We start from the raw sequence: 16,781 nt of genomic DNA, 5'->3' as shown, positions 1-16,781 counted from the left end.
ATGTACCTCATACTGAAACAGCACTAACACAGAACTGGTCTGACAACAGACTTTAAGTACTGCAAACACCACACAGAGGACATAAAGTACATTTTACTACTGTCCTATACTCACTTTGGACAGCACCACAACATCTCTTCACTGAGTGATTTATAGGCTAAAGCAGTGGCCCTGGTCAGATTCCTGGGTGTGTGCGGATCTGCTGCAAAAGAAAACTAAGGTAACAAATATATATTTTAATTTATTCTGTACAGTATGATTTTTAGATTATATATATTTTACAGAAACAGTGTCATTACAATAATTTACAACCCATACTTCTTTTGCATTAAATTAACATACTCGCTACAGGATTCATGTAGGTTTGTTCCATTTCTCTTGGTTTCTCTTGCTTCAGGTTCCTTAGACTGTGGCTTTCCATTCAGATCAAACAAGTGTTTCTTAATAGTTTCATCAAGAGCATTAGAATAAGTATGGGTGTAATTGTTAATAGTAGATACAGAAGACTGACTGAAGCTTAAATCCTGAGGAATAACCTCACCCAGAAAAGAAGAGACCATAAAAGGTTGGCTGAGCTGTTGACTTATTTCCTTGAAGTCTACTTTGGTATCAAGTGCTGAAGATTTCCTAGAACTATGGGTTCTATGTTCTTTTCTACTGTTCTCAATTTCCTTAAGGTAAATTTCCATCAATTTGTCATGTCTGAGTTTCCATGTGTCCTGCTCCTCTTCCTGAACAGCTAATTTATTCTTTAATCTAATATTTTCTTGAGAGAGTTTGGCAATGTTGTTCTTCAGGCCCTGTTCCTGAGATTCTGATACCATAGATGCAAGGTTTTGTCTTTTTTTATTTTCTTCCATTTGGTGATGGAGTTCAAGAACTTTAGTATTGAAATCTAATTGGTATCTACTTTCCATCTCCTTTTCTACTTGGCTTATGCAACTTTTAGGGATATACTCATGAGCTACTTTCAGTCTCAAATCCTTTAATTCCTTTTCAGTTTTTTCTTGCAAGGCTTTTCCTAGACTGCACTCCTGAGAAAGCAAGTCAAAGCTGTATTTGCACTCTTTCAAGTTTAACATTTCTTCCTGAGTTTTTACCTTTTCATTCTGAAACATTTCTAATTTCTTTTGAAGGTGGCCAATAAGATTATTTCTAGCTTCTATCTCCAACTGTAATTCTTTGTTATGTTCTTTCATTTCATGAAGAGAAGATTCAAGTTCAAACTTTTCCACAACATAATTTCTGTTCTTTGCAAGATCATCTTTTATCTTACCTAATTCTTTTTCTACTTCTTCCTTAAGTCTCCTCTCTAAGGACAAACTTGCTTCAAATTCATGCAGTTTCATCTCCATTTTTTTATTTTCTTGCTCTTTTTGGTGTAACTGATTCTTAAGATCTTCCTTCTGACACTCAAGCCTCTGAATATCTGCTTTTAGTGATGTGGAGCCATCCTCAAGAGATGTTATGTCCTTTCCTGTGGGTGATGTATTCTGCATTGACAAGTTCTGGTGCAATTGTTGTTTGTGTAACTTACTTTCTACATTAATTTTTGTATATCTAAGTTCCTCATATTGTTCCTCTAACCACCGGGTTCTTTGTAATTCTAATGCTAGTTTAATGGATATCTTTTCTTTTTCTGCAGTGATTTGGGAATGTTCATTGTGAAGAGTTGTCAGCTGCCCAGTAAGGTTGGAAGCTTTCATAACTTCAACCTGGAGCCTTTGCTCATTATCTCTCAAACTAGATTCCAGAGAGTGAACCCTTTCTTCTAACAATTTAATTTTAGTTCTACCTTCTTGTTCTTCCAACCTTATTTCATGGTGTTTCATATTCAAAGAAACAATCTTTTCTTGAAGTTTCTCTTTATCTGCAGCAAGGCACTTCATTTCCCTTTCCTTTTCTGTAATGACTGCATGCAGAGAATGAACCTCTCCCGAGTCCTGCTTTCTCTCGAAATTCAGAGAAAGATTTTTTACCTCTCTTTGTAGTGTCTCTAGCAGCTGCACTACACTACTGCTTTGATGTTGAAGTGATGTCACAACTTGTTCATTAGAAGACCTTACCACAGCCAAAAGTGATTCATCTACAGTGTTAGTTCCAGGAAGGCTATTCATTGTGTCAAGTGATGTCTGAATCTTGATCAAATTATTCTGGAATTTGGAAAGTTGATTACTCACTTCATGAACTTGTTGATAGTGATTCTGAAGCCTTTCATCATCAAGTAAGTGACCCTGATGTGCTACTTCATTTATTTTGTGTACAAGGTTCTGCTGAAGCTTTATAATCTGATCCTGCACAATCTGAAAATTCTCTTCCATTGCCTCATTAACTTCAACTGTCATACTTGAGTCTCTTGCTTTGAGCAGCTGAGATATCTGCCAGTTGCTTTCTTTTATATCTTGAATAAACTGGTTCATAACATCAGCAAGCACAGAACCATTTTCATCAGGCCTACAAATTTGTGAGGGAAGACTGTCAATCTTATTTGTGAGAGTACCCGTCAAATCTTTCACTTTCTGGTCCCAATCAAACTCATTGGTTTTACTGGCTTCTTTGAACCCATTTTCAATCATATCTTCCAGATTCTTCAGTGTCACCATCATATCCTTTACTGGCTTCCCAAAAACATTCTCATCTGTTTTGGAAAAGAAATCCTTAACAAAAGTTAAAGTTTCCTCCAACTGTTTACCTAGACTCCCATTTACCTGATCCACTATTTTGTTTTGTAATTCCAAGCTTTCCTCTATTTTTTTCTGAGCATCTATTGACAAATACTGATTCTTATGACTCTGTTCACTTTGTTCAAGTTTTGGTATGATAACTGACTCTTGTTTATGGCTAATATTACTCACTTCTTTTTGAATTTTCATCAGATCTCTATGCATTAAATCTTCAATATGACTAACAACTTCAGTGGATGAAGAACTATTAATTTCAGTCTTTAGTTTCCTTAACTCATCCATAAATTCATTCTTCATGTCTGTGATTTCACTATTCACTTTCTTTATAGCAAGATCGTGCTGTGAAGAAGAAATATCGGATAAATGAGAGTCTAAGTTATCTTTGAGGTTCAACATTTGCACACTTATTTCCTTGCTGAGCCATTCTTCCCTATCAGACTTTTCCATATGATGCTCCCAATCACTAAGTAACATCTTTATTTCGTTTTGATAATCATTCAACATAGTTTTGATACAAGATATATCATCAAAAGATAATTTCTCTTCCCTACAGTCACTGGGTCTCATGTTTTCTTCATTTGTGATGATATGTGGCTCTGTTTGAGTGGCTGTTACTTTACAACTGGGGCAACAAAGTATAGCCACAGTCTGTTTAAGCTTCTTTAAGTGTACTTCACTATTAAGGAGGGTTGTCTCAGTTTGCGTAGGAGTGGAATTTTGTGTAAACTCATTCTGGGTGGCTACAGAAGAATATTGTGTCTTGATATCATATTCTGTTGACCTACACTCCATTTTTGGTCTTTCAGTTTCATCAGTTTGAATGCATTTACTACTGTAAGTTAATTCTGATAATCTATCTGTAACTGAAACCTGAGGATGAGCTGTATCACTTTCTTTTAACTTCTCTGTTTCACTTTCTTCAGTAATATTGTTTATATGACTAGAACATTGCTGAACTGACTCATTTCTGCTTATAAGATCTACTTCTGTTTGTGCTAATGTGTGCTCTGATTCCATACTACAACTTTTATCCTCTATTTGAGCTGCTGCACTAACTACTAAATCTTCAGTTTCCTTAGGTAAGGACTTGCCACTGGTTACTAAATTGCCTTTTATTTCATCTGTTTGAACACCAGTGCTTACAACAGGTACATTGTTCATCTCATTTACCTGTACTTCTGCATATACCATCTTCTTTGGTTCAACCAGGTCATCTGTTTGAGTTCCTTTCATGGATATATACCTAAAGAATAAGAACAAATTGATTAGTTCTGGGAAATAAGTAAAAAATTATAAAAAGAAAATTGTATGTATTTTGCATGTACAACAACAGAAAGAAATGGCTAACAAATTTCTTTGCTGGAACAGAATGCAGAGTAATGCAAAACAACCGACTTATGACCAGGTTAAATTCTGACTGACCAGTCATAATTTGACTTGGTTTTAAGTCAGTCTTTGTAATAAATGGGTAAAAATATTAGGATTATCCATCATACATCAATTCTATTGTATTACTGCAGCTTTTTGATCAAATACATGCTCAAGATCATACATGATTAAGCTAATGTAAATAATATATAAACTGCAATGCATATAGTAAAGTGCAAATATTTGAACACATTATAAGTTAGGCAGTTGTCCTCTGCTAAACGCATGGTGGTTCATGGCAGCTCGCTCTCAGCCAATTGGCATGCACAATGCGAGCTAGGATAGGACAAGATAGGCTGTGTACCCAAAAGTAGTGACTATGAATTAAGACTCGGAGCATTGACAGCTGCAGCTAATCAGCATGCAGGACAGGGGCTGGCCAGGCCACCTCAAACCTTGCTTGCTGGTATATAAGAGCTGAACTCAGTGGAAGTAATGACTGCCTTGGAACCCAATGAAGAACATCACCTCTCTCAGTAACAGTCTCTCTCTTGCCACCTCCCTGAAGCAGAAGTCACTGCCTTGGAACCTCTCTGCCTCTCCCAGTTGACTGATGCATGGATATCTAGATCAGCAGCCACCTCTTTCCACACTCCAAGCCACCAGTTGCTCTCCTTGATGCCCAACACCTGTCTAGCAAATTGCCAGTCAAGCCATGGTCCTGTGGGCTGCACATTATGAAAGAAAGTGAAACCCTATTCTTCCCTGTAAATAAACCATCCTGTACTTGCTTGAAAAGTGCTAGTGTGGTCCTCACCTCCTTAGTCCTGCGAGGTTTGAAACACACTTCTAGCCTTTGTCTGTAAGGCTATAAGGCTTAGGGGCATGCACTTCTGAACTTGGTCTTCAATTCATAGCACCAGTAATTTCTTTATTTCACTAATGGGCCCTTGTCATTATTTGGTGACTATCACTGACTTCATTGGTGCTGATCCTTTTACAGCTTCCCATATGTGCTCCTTGTCTTTCAGGATGGTGGAAATGGTGGAGTGAGAGAGCTGCAGGTCTCCTGCTATGGTAACTTTTTTTTTTACTTCCTTCAAACTGCTTAATAATCTTAATTTTCAGCTCCAAATCAATAGCTTTCCTCTCTTTCTTGGTTGGTGTATTGGCAGAAGCGACAATCTTCCTCCTTGACAACATTTCAAATGGTAGATGTGGAAAATACCAAGTATTTACCTAGTTGTATTACATGGGAAGGGGAGCTATGCTTGTGGTGACCTGTTTTTGTATCTCACAAGATCAAGTTTGTTCTTAAATTGTTGTATTGTGCTTGCACACACTTTTTTCATCCAATTTGTTCTATATATCTATCACTGTGTGGGAAGCTGTACAATGGAATCACCTACAGAGCAATACTCTTCACAAAAGAGGAAGAAGAAGAAGAAAAAAATCCTAACAGATCCAGAAAATAATGCCAAAACAGATGACCTGACAATAATAGCACAACATAACAACTAGAAAATAGTAACGAAGAACACCCAAGCTTAGACAAAATAGAACAATGGCTTAGAAATATCAAAACAGAAGCTACACCCCAGAAATCATCATTAACATACACTAACTAATTTACCCTCCTACTCAAACCAACATGGATTCTAGGAGGTTCAATCAAGATCTCACAAGCATCATCCAATAACTCGCTCACTCTCTTGGCACTATAGGCCTATTGAGGCCTTTGGCTGCTACAACAATTTGCCCCCAAGCTCTACGGTCTCTGGCCAATTTAATGAAGTGGCCTTGCTGTGGATGTGCTGTGTCTATTGACACTGCTTCTGACTCAGGGCAGTGGGCAAGATGCAGGGATGACCCATCATCCAGGAAGTGCCAAGATAAGAGGGAGGGAAGAGGGTGGAGGAGAGTGGAGTATGTTGGGGATGGAATGGGTGGGTGTGGTTTTTATGCCTTTGTGTTTTGGGTACTTCCCTTGTAAGGGGGAAAAAGCCTTTGGTATATGTATGGCATATGTATGTAGGAAAGAGCCAATATTTTGAGATGCTTGGAGTCTGTTTCTTGTGGCAAAGCTTGGGGATGCCATGAGGTGTGAGCAGAGCTGATCCTGAATAGAGGTGCTTAGTCAGTCATGTGAATTGTGACTAAGAGCTTCCACAGATAATTATCTCTTGCCCCTACTGTTATGCAGCATTACCAGGGGGCTTTTGGTTGTTAGTTGGAAGAATGAAGATGTTATCAGGAGAAATGTTTGACAGTGACTGAATATATGGTCAGTCTCACTTGCTGTATCACTCTTGGCATCAACTCCCAGACAAGAGTTGAATCCGAGGGCACCATTGGTAGATGGTGAGACAGCACTTGGTTTTCTTCAGTCAATTTCCTAATCCAGCTTTGAGATTTGGCTGCCCTCTTTTTAAACAGAAGATGAGGTGGACAAGGTTGCAAGACTTTGAAATGGGATTCATAATAGGTAGGGAAAACTTTATATCTAAAGAGTGGCAAAGGGATATTTCTCCTTGAATCCATCTTGCAGGATCACCAAAAGCTGGTAACAATTGTTGGTCCCCAGGCTGATAACATAAATACTGATAATTCATTTTCTTTTTCTTTAACTATTTTCTTATTTCAAATTAACTAGACTATTTTTAAAGGCTGGAAATAATTATATAAAAATATTTGTACTGTATGATCAAAGCACACAAATATTGAACTACATGTTAATATTTTATATTGTAAACTATAATACACAATACTTACTTGTTCTCATTTGAAAGGTGTTGTAGTTTTTCATGTAGGCCTTTGTTGACCTTCTCTTTAGTCTGCAGCTGAGCCATAAGTGAATTGATGACTTGTTCTTGCTGCTGTGAATGTATTTTCATTCCATCATACACCTCTTCTAACTTCTTCAACTCCAACAGGTTATCTTGGTGGTTTTGTTTATGTAGCTTAGCTTCATCTTGTGCCTTGGATGATTGATACTCACACTGTTTAATTCGTGACGTTAGGTTACTGATCTCTTGCAGCCTTTTTTGTTCCTGGTTTTCCAGTTGTTCCACATGTGTTCGGATGTGCTTTTCAGTTTGGGACATTTGAGATATTTTGGTTTCTAAGGCAACTCTTCTTCCTAACTCTTTTTCAACTTTCAAGCGAAGCTCTCTGACAATCTCCTGTAGCTGTGACACGTCAAGATCATCTGGTAAGGATGCAAGCGGAACATGAAGAGAATCTTTGATACCAGAATAGATGTGAGTACTTTCTTCTGTTTCTGTAGATGCTACAGAAAAGACATCATCACTTTCATCTAGAAAACTTATGGGTATATGTTTATTATCTTGGCTGGATAGATCCTCATCACTGAAAACAATACTTCCAACACCAGGTATGCAACTTGACAAATTGTTCTTGGGTTCTGCTACTCTTGGTGTACTGGTAAATCTCGGTGGAGATGCTTCTTTTGTCAACATTGTAGTAGCTCCCATATTTGGTACTTGAGTAACTTCATTTGCTTCTACTAGAGAAACTTTACGTAAAGGTTTCCCAGCATTAACCGATTCCTTATCAACTGACTTCTCTTTGACCATGCTTTTTGTTTTGACACTCCTTTCAGTTTCTACCACAGAGCGTGGTGAGAGAGATAAACTCAGTCTGGGTGATGGAGATGCTTCTTTTGTCAACATTGTAGTAGCTCCCATATTTGGTACTTGAGTAACTTCATTTGCTTCTACTAGAGAAACTTTACGTAAAGGTTTCCCAGCATTAACCGATTCCTTATCAACTGACTTCTCTTTGACCATGCTTTTTGTTTTGACACTCCTTTCAGTTTCTACCACAGAGCGTGGTGAGAGAGATAAACTCAGTCTGGGTGATAATGATGCCTCAATGGAACTGGACAACTTATCCCTAATAGATTTGACATCAACTTTGACTTCTGTAGCTCGCATTTCTGAAAAAGTCATTTTCCTTGTCCTCTTTACAGGAGTTGTTCCTCCACTCATTCCCTCCACTGTGTCTTGGTGGTATGTGTTATATTGTTCAATGGTTGTGCTATCTTGACGGTTCAAATCTACCTCATCTATCTGTTTAACTTTGCTATCATCACCTTCCTGCTCTTCCTCACTGTCCCCAGAATTATGTCTTGGGCTTATACTTGCATTTACTTCCCATACTTCTTCTCTTTCTTGCATTGTGCCTTCCCTCCCTAAAGTGCCAACAACTGTTGAGAGTGAACTTGACTTTGATTCAACATTCATATTAACTTTGTCAAAACTGTCAACACTAGTATTTGAATGCTGCTCATTAAGAATTTTGTGATCTCTATTGGCACTTTGTCCACTTTTAACTTTGGGTATTGCTCCAGTGCTAGTAATACGAGGCAAATTAGTACTGTCCTCATAGGTTGTATGAGTAGGGAATGACCTGGATAAGTCAGGATTACTGCCTCCAGTTTCAATTTCTTTTTTCCTACCAAAGAGTTTGTCAGGACTTCCAAGGGAAGAAACAGATCTTTTTCTCCACTGTTTTTGTGGCAGATGATCTATTTCATCTTCAGAATTAGAATCAAAGGTCAATGAGTTCTTATGTTGATGACTCTGCCTGGCAGAAGCCTTTTTTGAAGATTTGGAATCGTCTGAATCTAAAGAAAATGACTCCTTGTCAGTCCCAGATATTTCTGGCTGAGCAATTGAGGCCTTTTTTTTATGACTTGTGATACTTTGTGGTGAAGAATGACCTTGCACATTCTCTTTAGAGCTTGGTTCTTGTAACGATAATGAAGCTTTCTCCTCTTCAAATTCTACTTGAGATTCATAATGACCCCCAACTTGGTTTAACTCCTGAGATTCTTCTTGATTTACTACAATTTTTTTGGGTGTGTGAACATCAGGAAGAATTTCACTTTCATCATCTCCAAATGATACATCTTCTTCTTCAGAGGAATGGTATTTTATATTTCCCATATCAACATCAAAGGATGAATTATTTTTCACAATACTTGGCTTTTCAGCTTCAAACCTATCAATTTTTTCTGGCATGTCATTGTCTCCAAATATCCTATTTGGATCATCTCCCTTTCCTGATAACTGCAGTTCACCAGTCAATTTGGAAAACCTTGGCTTAGAATCCTTTTCTTCAGATGAAGAACTGTTCCAAGGATCCAAATCATCCTCATGAGAGATATCTTTATATGAGCTTTTCGGTTTCATTATCTCTTCCTCTTCCTGAGTAACATTCTCAGGGATGGATATACTGGAGGCACTGCTGTGCAGACGAGGTGGTTTTGGAGGTCCTGTCTCTCCTTTGGATGAACTACTTCCCTCCCACCCAGAAGTACCAGCAACCTTCATGTCTGTAGACTCATCTGATGATGGCAAAAATTTCGAGATGTTAAACTTTGATTTGGGTTTGACACAGCCCAGATCACTGTCATCACTCCAGGAACTGCTATTATCTCCACTTTCCTTACTCTTCTTTGGTTCCTCAAATTCTTCATCGTGACTACTAGTTTCATCAGTACCAACATCGGCAAGTCCAGTAGCAGAGAGCCCTTCACTTCCTGTTTGCAAAGACAAAAGTCTTTCAAATAGAGAGTTATGATTAGTAAACCTTGCATAATCAGCAGCTGTCCATGTGCTTGAATCTTGCAAGGAATGGTCAGCTCCCTGTTCAAGTAAGAGTTCAACCATCGAGGGATTTCCAAACTTTGCACACATCATCAATGGTGTCACTCCCTCTCTGTCTGCCGCATTAACACTTGCTCCACATCGCAGCAATGACTCCAGTGCTTCCTCCTGTCCTTCCATGGCAGCCACATGGAGGGGAGTTCGTCCCATTTTATTGATTTCATCAGTGTCACAACCACAATCAAGGAGGAGGTCAAGAAGTTCATTGGCAGCAGTGTTAGCAGCAACATGGAGAACACCATTGCCTTGGTTGTCTGATATCCGGTAATCAACCTAGAAGCATGACAGTAATCATCATGTGTGAAGGGGACTTCTCAAAAGACAATCCAATATACACATTTCAATTATATATATATATCTGAACACTATAAATATAAGACATACCTTTCTTTGTAGAAACATCTGGACAACACTAATCTGTCCTTTCTCTACTGCACAAAGAAGAGGTGTTACTCCAGCCTTGTCCTGAATATGAGCATTTGCTTTGCTGCCCAAAAGGAAGAGCACAGCTTCAGTCTGGCCTTGTGCAGCAGCATAATGGAGTGGGGTTTTTCCACTGCTATCACATGAATCCACATTAACCTATAAAAAAGACAGCAATGTGGTGCTTGGCCTTACAGCTGAAAACAAGTTTATTGGAGTATATTCTTTCCATAGTTGAGAACACACTTAAGTTATTTTTCCCTTAATCTATACTCTTTCTACAAAGTGAGGTAGCTTGACATGGAGAGAGAGAGAGAGAGAGAGAGAGAGAGAGAGAGAGAGAGAGAGAGAGAGAGAGAGAGATATTCTCACTCTTGTCAGTCACATTACTACATAAATCTCTTTCCCCCCCATTCCTACTTAAAAAATAAGAAAATTGTACATTATTCCCCAACAGTAGGTCAACACTACTCTACCAATTAATCCTTTACACAGCCTTCATGGAACAGGTACTTTCAGTCACTTTCCCTCAGTCACCCACACACATTTTCACTTATTAAACATCCTGACCATGAGCCTTCACAGTTTCACTCACCCCATTGTCCTACTGTTTCCTTGCTCTCACTCCAAGCATCAGAGATTCACGACTCACTCAAGGATATCTCCTTTCAATGGGGGTTGATCAGGATGGCGAATGATAGTTTGTTTTTATGTAGTTGTAGTGCAGAGTTGGAGCAGTGCTTATGAGGTCCCATCTCTTTGCCTCCAGTAATCAAATTGCCTCAAATTCTTTCATGGTGTTGCTTTGAATTATACTTGCATCCACTTTGTTCCATAAGCCTACACTTCATGTGGAAAATTGTACTTCTTAACATCTTTCCAATAATATTACTTTAGGATATGATGGGCAGTCAGGCAAGGAGCATACCTTGCCAGCTCACCCTGCAATACAACTAGGCAGTTGGTGCCAGACACACGTACTTGCTCGTGTATCACTCGCCCCTGTCATATGGCACAGTGAACTGTATGGAAAACTGTATTTCTTTATATCCTTTAGACATGTAGCCTTCCTTTATTTGTTCCCATGGCTTCTTAAAGCCTTCTTATCCTTAATCAAGAGATCTCTTCTGTCACTGTAATCTATCCCCTTAAATGAATTGAAAACTATAATCATATCACATTTTTCTTTTTGATCTTTCAAAGTTGGTAGACCCAGTGCTTTTAGTCTTTCCTCGTATGGTTTATCTGCCAGGCTGGGGACCAGTTTGGTTGCTGCCCTTTGTATTCTCTTGATCTTGCTTATGTCCTTCATTCTGTGTGGGGACCATACCACTGATGCATATTCCAGTCATGGACAGATCAGGGTTTATGAAGAGGTGACTGTGCTCATAACATTGTATGGACAGAAACTTGTAATTTAAGGGAGACAGAAAGGAGAAATTCAAATGTATTTAACTAGTTGTATTTTACGGGACTAGAGCTATGCTCGTTTTGACTCATTTTTGTATCTCCCCACATCCAGTTTGCTTTTGAATTCGTGTATAGTTCTGGCATTAACTGTTTCACTGTTCAATTTGTTCCATACGTTTGAGATGAAGTGTTTGAGAAGTATGGTGAGAGCTATGTGGATGGACAAAGTAAGACATGAAGAGACAAGGTGGAGAGCAGGGAGCTGATATATAGCACAGATGCAAGAATAATGGGATGGTATGGATGCATGGAAAGAATGAGTTAGGAAAGAATAGTATAAAGTGTGAAAAGCAGAAATAGATGGAATTGAGAGGAAGACTGAAAATGAAATAGATGGATGGATGGATGGAGTGAAGGGGTTCTTGAATAAATGGGGAGTGTCTGTTGAGCAAGGTAAGGAGAAGGCAAGAGATAGGTATGATTGGAAAATAGTTGAGAATGGACTATGAATTGATGCAGTCTGAAGGGATTTCTCCTCATCTTTTCTATTTTTGCATGACGGAATGAGGAGGGAGGGTAGCTGAGTAAAAGATGCAGTTGGGCCCACTGTGGATGTGCTGTGTCTTGCTGCATTGCTTCTGACCCTGATAATAAACAGGGTACAGGTATGACCCTTCATCCACATGGAAATAAGATGAAAGGGAAACAAATGGGTGATGGATGGGAGTTGGATGGTGGGTGGATGCATGTCTTGGCTAACTAGTTCCCTTGTAGGGGGAAGAAGGTTCTTGGTATATAGATATTGTTATAGATAGTTCAGAACAATGAAAGGAGTCGTCATAATTGATAAGGAAGACCTCCAATGCACAGAACAATATGGAAGAAGAAACAATACAGTATTTACCTAGTTGTATTTTGCGGGAAGGGGAGCTACGCTCGTGGTGTCCCGCCTTTGAAGTAATACAAGTGAATTCAAAGCTATGTTTGATCAATGGAAACACAGAAATGGAACTTACAAGTTCAGCATCTGTACTGTATATTATAATTAGACTATGCACACAATTATCCTCTCAGATTTAACTGTATTCTTAGTAATGCACTGAAAAGATGCTAATAATAACTATAGGTATGGTACCAAGGTAGTCTATCAAACCCCTTTGTTACCAAAGGGTATCAGGTAACTGAATAGAATAACCTGGTACTACCCAAAATAAAAGGAAATGGACAACCTAGTATTGATGGGGTTTTGTTACTGAAGTGATGCCATGGATGTGACTATAACTGCCTAATAGCAGCTATAATAAAGGAAAAGTGCTACATGGTGTGGATGGGTTCAAGTAAAAGAAATCTAATTTTCCAAGCACAACATGAAAGATAATTTGCAGAAAAAACCACTGGGAAATAAGAAAGTCTGAACATTTTTGTCTATCTAAGACATTATCAAGGAATAAATAGACTAAGTTTCTTATTTCCCAGTGTTTTTTTCTGCAAATTATTTTCACGTGTGTCTTGTGAATTACTGCAAAATATGAAAGATAAATTGAATGACATGGAAGACATCCTTACCTTTTTTATGAATTTCTTTAGTTTTTCCACATCTCCAAGGTATGCCCATTTATGTAGTTTGGTGAAGAGCCGGTCATTTTTTGAAAATGGATCAACTTCCCCTCCAACAGAAACACTGCTTACGTGGGAAGTAAGGGACTGAGAGTCACAGCTAATTTGTGGGCTGTAATAACAAAAAATTAAGAATGATTGTAATCACATTATCACTTTCCATTTGTCCAGACTTTTAAATGTTTTCCTTGTTATTGCTTAAATTTGAGATCGCTGAAGCTCAATATTTCATTAATTTCATTAATCTGGTTGCTAAGCAGGATAGACTACATTGACAGAAGAGATCTCTTGATTAGGGATAGGGGGGCATTAAGAGGTCATGAGAACAAATTAAGGAAGACTACATGTGTATAGGATGAGAAGGAATACAATTTTCCACAGAGAAGCATAAATACTTGAAATAGCTTAGAAGGTGGAACAACATATGAATTCAAATCTAAATATGATAACTGTAAATTAAGGATATACATTAAGTTGGAACTGTATATGAATTTGAGGCTAGGTATGATATATTGGAGAGTGACATAAAAACATAAGAGTGAAGATGGTAAGAGACCATAAGGCTTACACTAAGCAGTTCCATATCCATCACCACCTGTCATCTACATCCATAAAATTGTCTAACCATTTCTTAAAACAACTGATAGTTTCGGTGCTAACTACATGGTTACCAAGTCTATTCCATTCACTGACCACCCTATTAGTAAACCAGTTTTTGCCTATTTCCTTCTTAAATCTAACTTTGTCCAATTTAAATCCATTACTGTGAGTCCTACTCTGTTGTCTTAATATGACCTTGTTTGCATCACCCTTGTTAAAGCCTTTGATCCATTTGAACACCTCTATAACATCACCCCACACTCTGGGTCTTTCTAGAGTGTGTAAGCTAAGGTGCTGAAGCCCTCTTAAGGTAAGTTTCTGAGCCCATGTATCATTTTGGTTATTCTCCTCTGTACTGGTTCTAGTGAATTAATGTTGATTCTGCTCCGTGACCTCAGCTTGAGAACTCAATCTGCTCTGTGACCTCAGCTTGAGAACATCAGTCTGTTCCATGACCTCAGCTTGAGAACTCGTCTTCTGCTGAAACACTAGCTAGTGAATACTTCTTAAATTTATTACTTCTTGTGAAGTTTATATCTTCAAATAGTGACAAATGATTGTGTTGTGTTTTTATAATTGTATACATATATCACTATACAGTTACAAAAGTGTAGTGTTCTGGTAATTTAGAATCAAAACAATATTCTGTTACTGTACTCCAAAGGTAGGAGTAATCATATAAGGTAAGCAGAGTAAGCTTCTTGTATTTAGTGACTGCTTTTGTTTCTTTTGTTAATTTATATTTTCTCTTTGCCATTTGTATTGCTGAAAGAGGAGCAAAATGGCTTGTGAAGGTTGTGTGAACCTGGAGGACTGTCTCAGGATGTGTGAGGAGAAGATTCGTCTTCTCAAGGGTGCGCTCTGTGAGAAGAGGGAATCCTCTTGACAAACCAAAGAACCTTTCACCTCTTCCACTTCTGCCACTGCCGTGAGCGAATGGCGCTCTGTGGGGTCCCATTTGTCAAACCTGTGTTCAGTAAGTGGGTGCCCTGAGGAGCAACTGCTGGCTCTATACAATTGTTTTGCTCTGCTGGAAGATGAGTTGGCTAAAAATCAGGAATTCTTGGTGGTGAGGATCTCCATGGTGCGAGGCTATGAAAACATCCTGCAGTGGAAGACTAAATGACATTGCATGCTTGTATGTCAACCAGGCCATGGGATTGCCTATTGTACCCAGACCATCAGGGAGCAAAGGCAGACGAACACGGTTATGATTATTCATATGGGATGTGGGTAGGGTTAGATCAGAGGAAATTGTTCAGAATTACAAGGCCATTCTTCAGGAGATGTCTGTGGGATCCTTCCAAGGATCTACTCTGGCTCATGTTGGAAGAGTAGAGCCATAGGGATCAACGAGAGGATATTATGATTGTGCACACAACTGTGATACCACTTTCTTGATCCTTGGTATCTCTTTTCCAGGCATTATGACTTTTTGCTTCTGATGGGATCCACCTTACTCGCAGAGGCAAAGATGTTCTTACAAACCTCATTGTGGGAGTTTGTAATGAACTAGTTCCTTTTTTGGGGTAGAAACTCAAAGGGAAGGGGAAATAGAGTGTATTGGGGAAAACAGAGTAGGGTATAGCAATAATGTAGAGCAATATGTCAGTGTAGGACAAAATATCATTTTAGGATATAATGTCGGTAGAGGACGAAATATTACATTAGGATGTAATGTCAAAGGACAAAATATCATGATGGGATGTAATAATAGTGGAGGACAAAATATCACGATGGGATGTAATGATAGTGGAGGACAAAATATCATGGTAGGATATAATGTCAGTGGAGGACAGAATATCATTTTAGGAAGGGATGCTGGACAGAATGTCAATGAATGACAGGTGGCCAGTGTGGAATGCAGTGATGTAGGGGGGCAAGGTATTAAGAGATCAGATGAACGTGAGGAACCAGATGTCCGTGATGGGGCAAATGTCCATGAGGCATTGAATGTCAATGAAGGACCAAATGTCAATATAGAGCAAGGTGTCAATAAAGAACAAAATTACAATGCATGATATTGAAACACAAAAAACGTAAAAAGAAATAATCATGAGTTTTTTAATACCATGTACTTTAACGGTCGCAGCATTAGGAGTAAATACCAAGAAATACAGGCATATGTCAAAAGCGAAAATCTCGATATGATAGGAATAACCGAGACATGGTTAAATGGTGGAGAGTTTGAAGCTGAATTTAATATTGTGCACGGATGAAGAAAAATATCCAAAGAGAATTTTAAATAACAAACCAGAAGGAACAAAACCAGTAGGAAAACCAATGTGAAGATGGATCGAGGGAGTGGATGAGGCTTTAATTAGGAGAAGAATAAACTTGGATGAAATGTCACGGAATCAAATATTCATAGATAGAACGGAGTGGCGAGGAATTGTAAACGAGGCACTGGCAGCTGACAGGCCATGACCTAACAGATGTCTGGTGAGTATATATATATATATATATATATATATATATATATATATAATATATATATATATACATATATACATATATATATATACACACACACACACACATATATATATATATATATATATATATATATATATATACACATATATATATACACATATATATATATGCACACACAGTGGGGGACAAAAACTTGTGTGCCAGAGTAAAGAAAATAAATTTCCTCAAATAACCCACATTATCAAGTACTTACCAGCTCTCTAGTACTTTGTTGGACACCCCTTCCTCTTGATACATTCTTGGATATGTTTAGGGACAAATGCAACATGATTTTGAAGCCACACAGGGTCCATATTCTTCCAAATATTCTTTGTGGCTACCTCCAGCTTGGGAATTAATTAAGTGTTGTGCTCACGTAACTTATCTTTCATGAGTGGCCAGAGGTTCTCAATTGGGTTTAAATCAGGTGAATTACCTGGCCAATCTTTTATATACTCCACATCACAGAATGCAAACCATTCTTTAATGAGTTTAGCAGTGTGGCATGGTG

At 38.3% G+C, this 16,781-nt stretch overlaps 1 protein-coding gene across 2 annotated transcripts in view; it reads right to left on the bottom strand.

Moving 5' to 3' along the window:
• Positions 1 to 221: 221 nt before the first annotated feature.
• Positions 222 to 16,781, bottom strand: part of LOC143035252 (uncharacterized) — a 42,527-nt gene continuing 25,967 nt past the window's right edge. For both annotated transcript variants that reach the window (XM_076202060.1, XM_076202061.1), the window contains 4 exons: positions 13,145 to 13,307; positions 10,130 to 10,327; positions 6,825 to 10,018; positions 222 to 3,927 (listed from right to left, as the gene is read on the bottom strand). In XM_076202060.1, coding sequence (XP_076058175.1) covers positions 306 to 3,927; positions 6,825 to 10,018; positions 10,130 to 10,327; positions 13,145 to 13,307 — 7,177 coding nt within the window. In that variant the 3' untranslated portion in view covers positions 222 to 305. The remainder of the gene's footprint in view (positions 3,928 to 6,824; positions 10,019 to 10,129; positions 10,328 to 13,144; positions 13,308 to 16,781) is intronic.

The sequence above is a fragment of the Oratosquilla oratoria genome, chromosome 18 (genome assembly GCF_046742065.1).
Source record: "Oratosquilla oratoria isolate Oo_2021 chromosome 18, ASM4674206v1, whole genome shotgun sequence".
Classification (NCBI taxonomy): Eukaryota; Metazoa; Arthropoda; class Malacostraca; order Stomatopoda; family Squillidae; genus Oratosquilla; species Oratosquilla oratoria.
The sequence above is the reverse complement of the archived record's forward strand: the minus strand, read 5'-3'. Positions and strand labels throughout refer to the sequence as shown.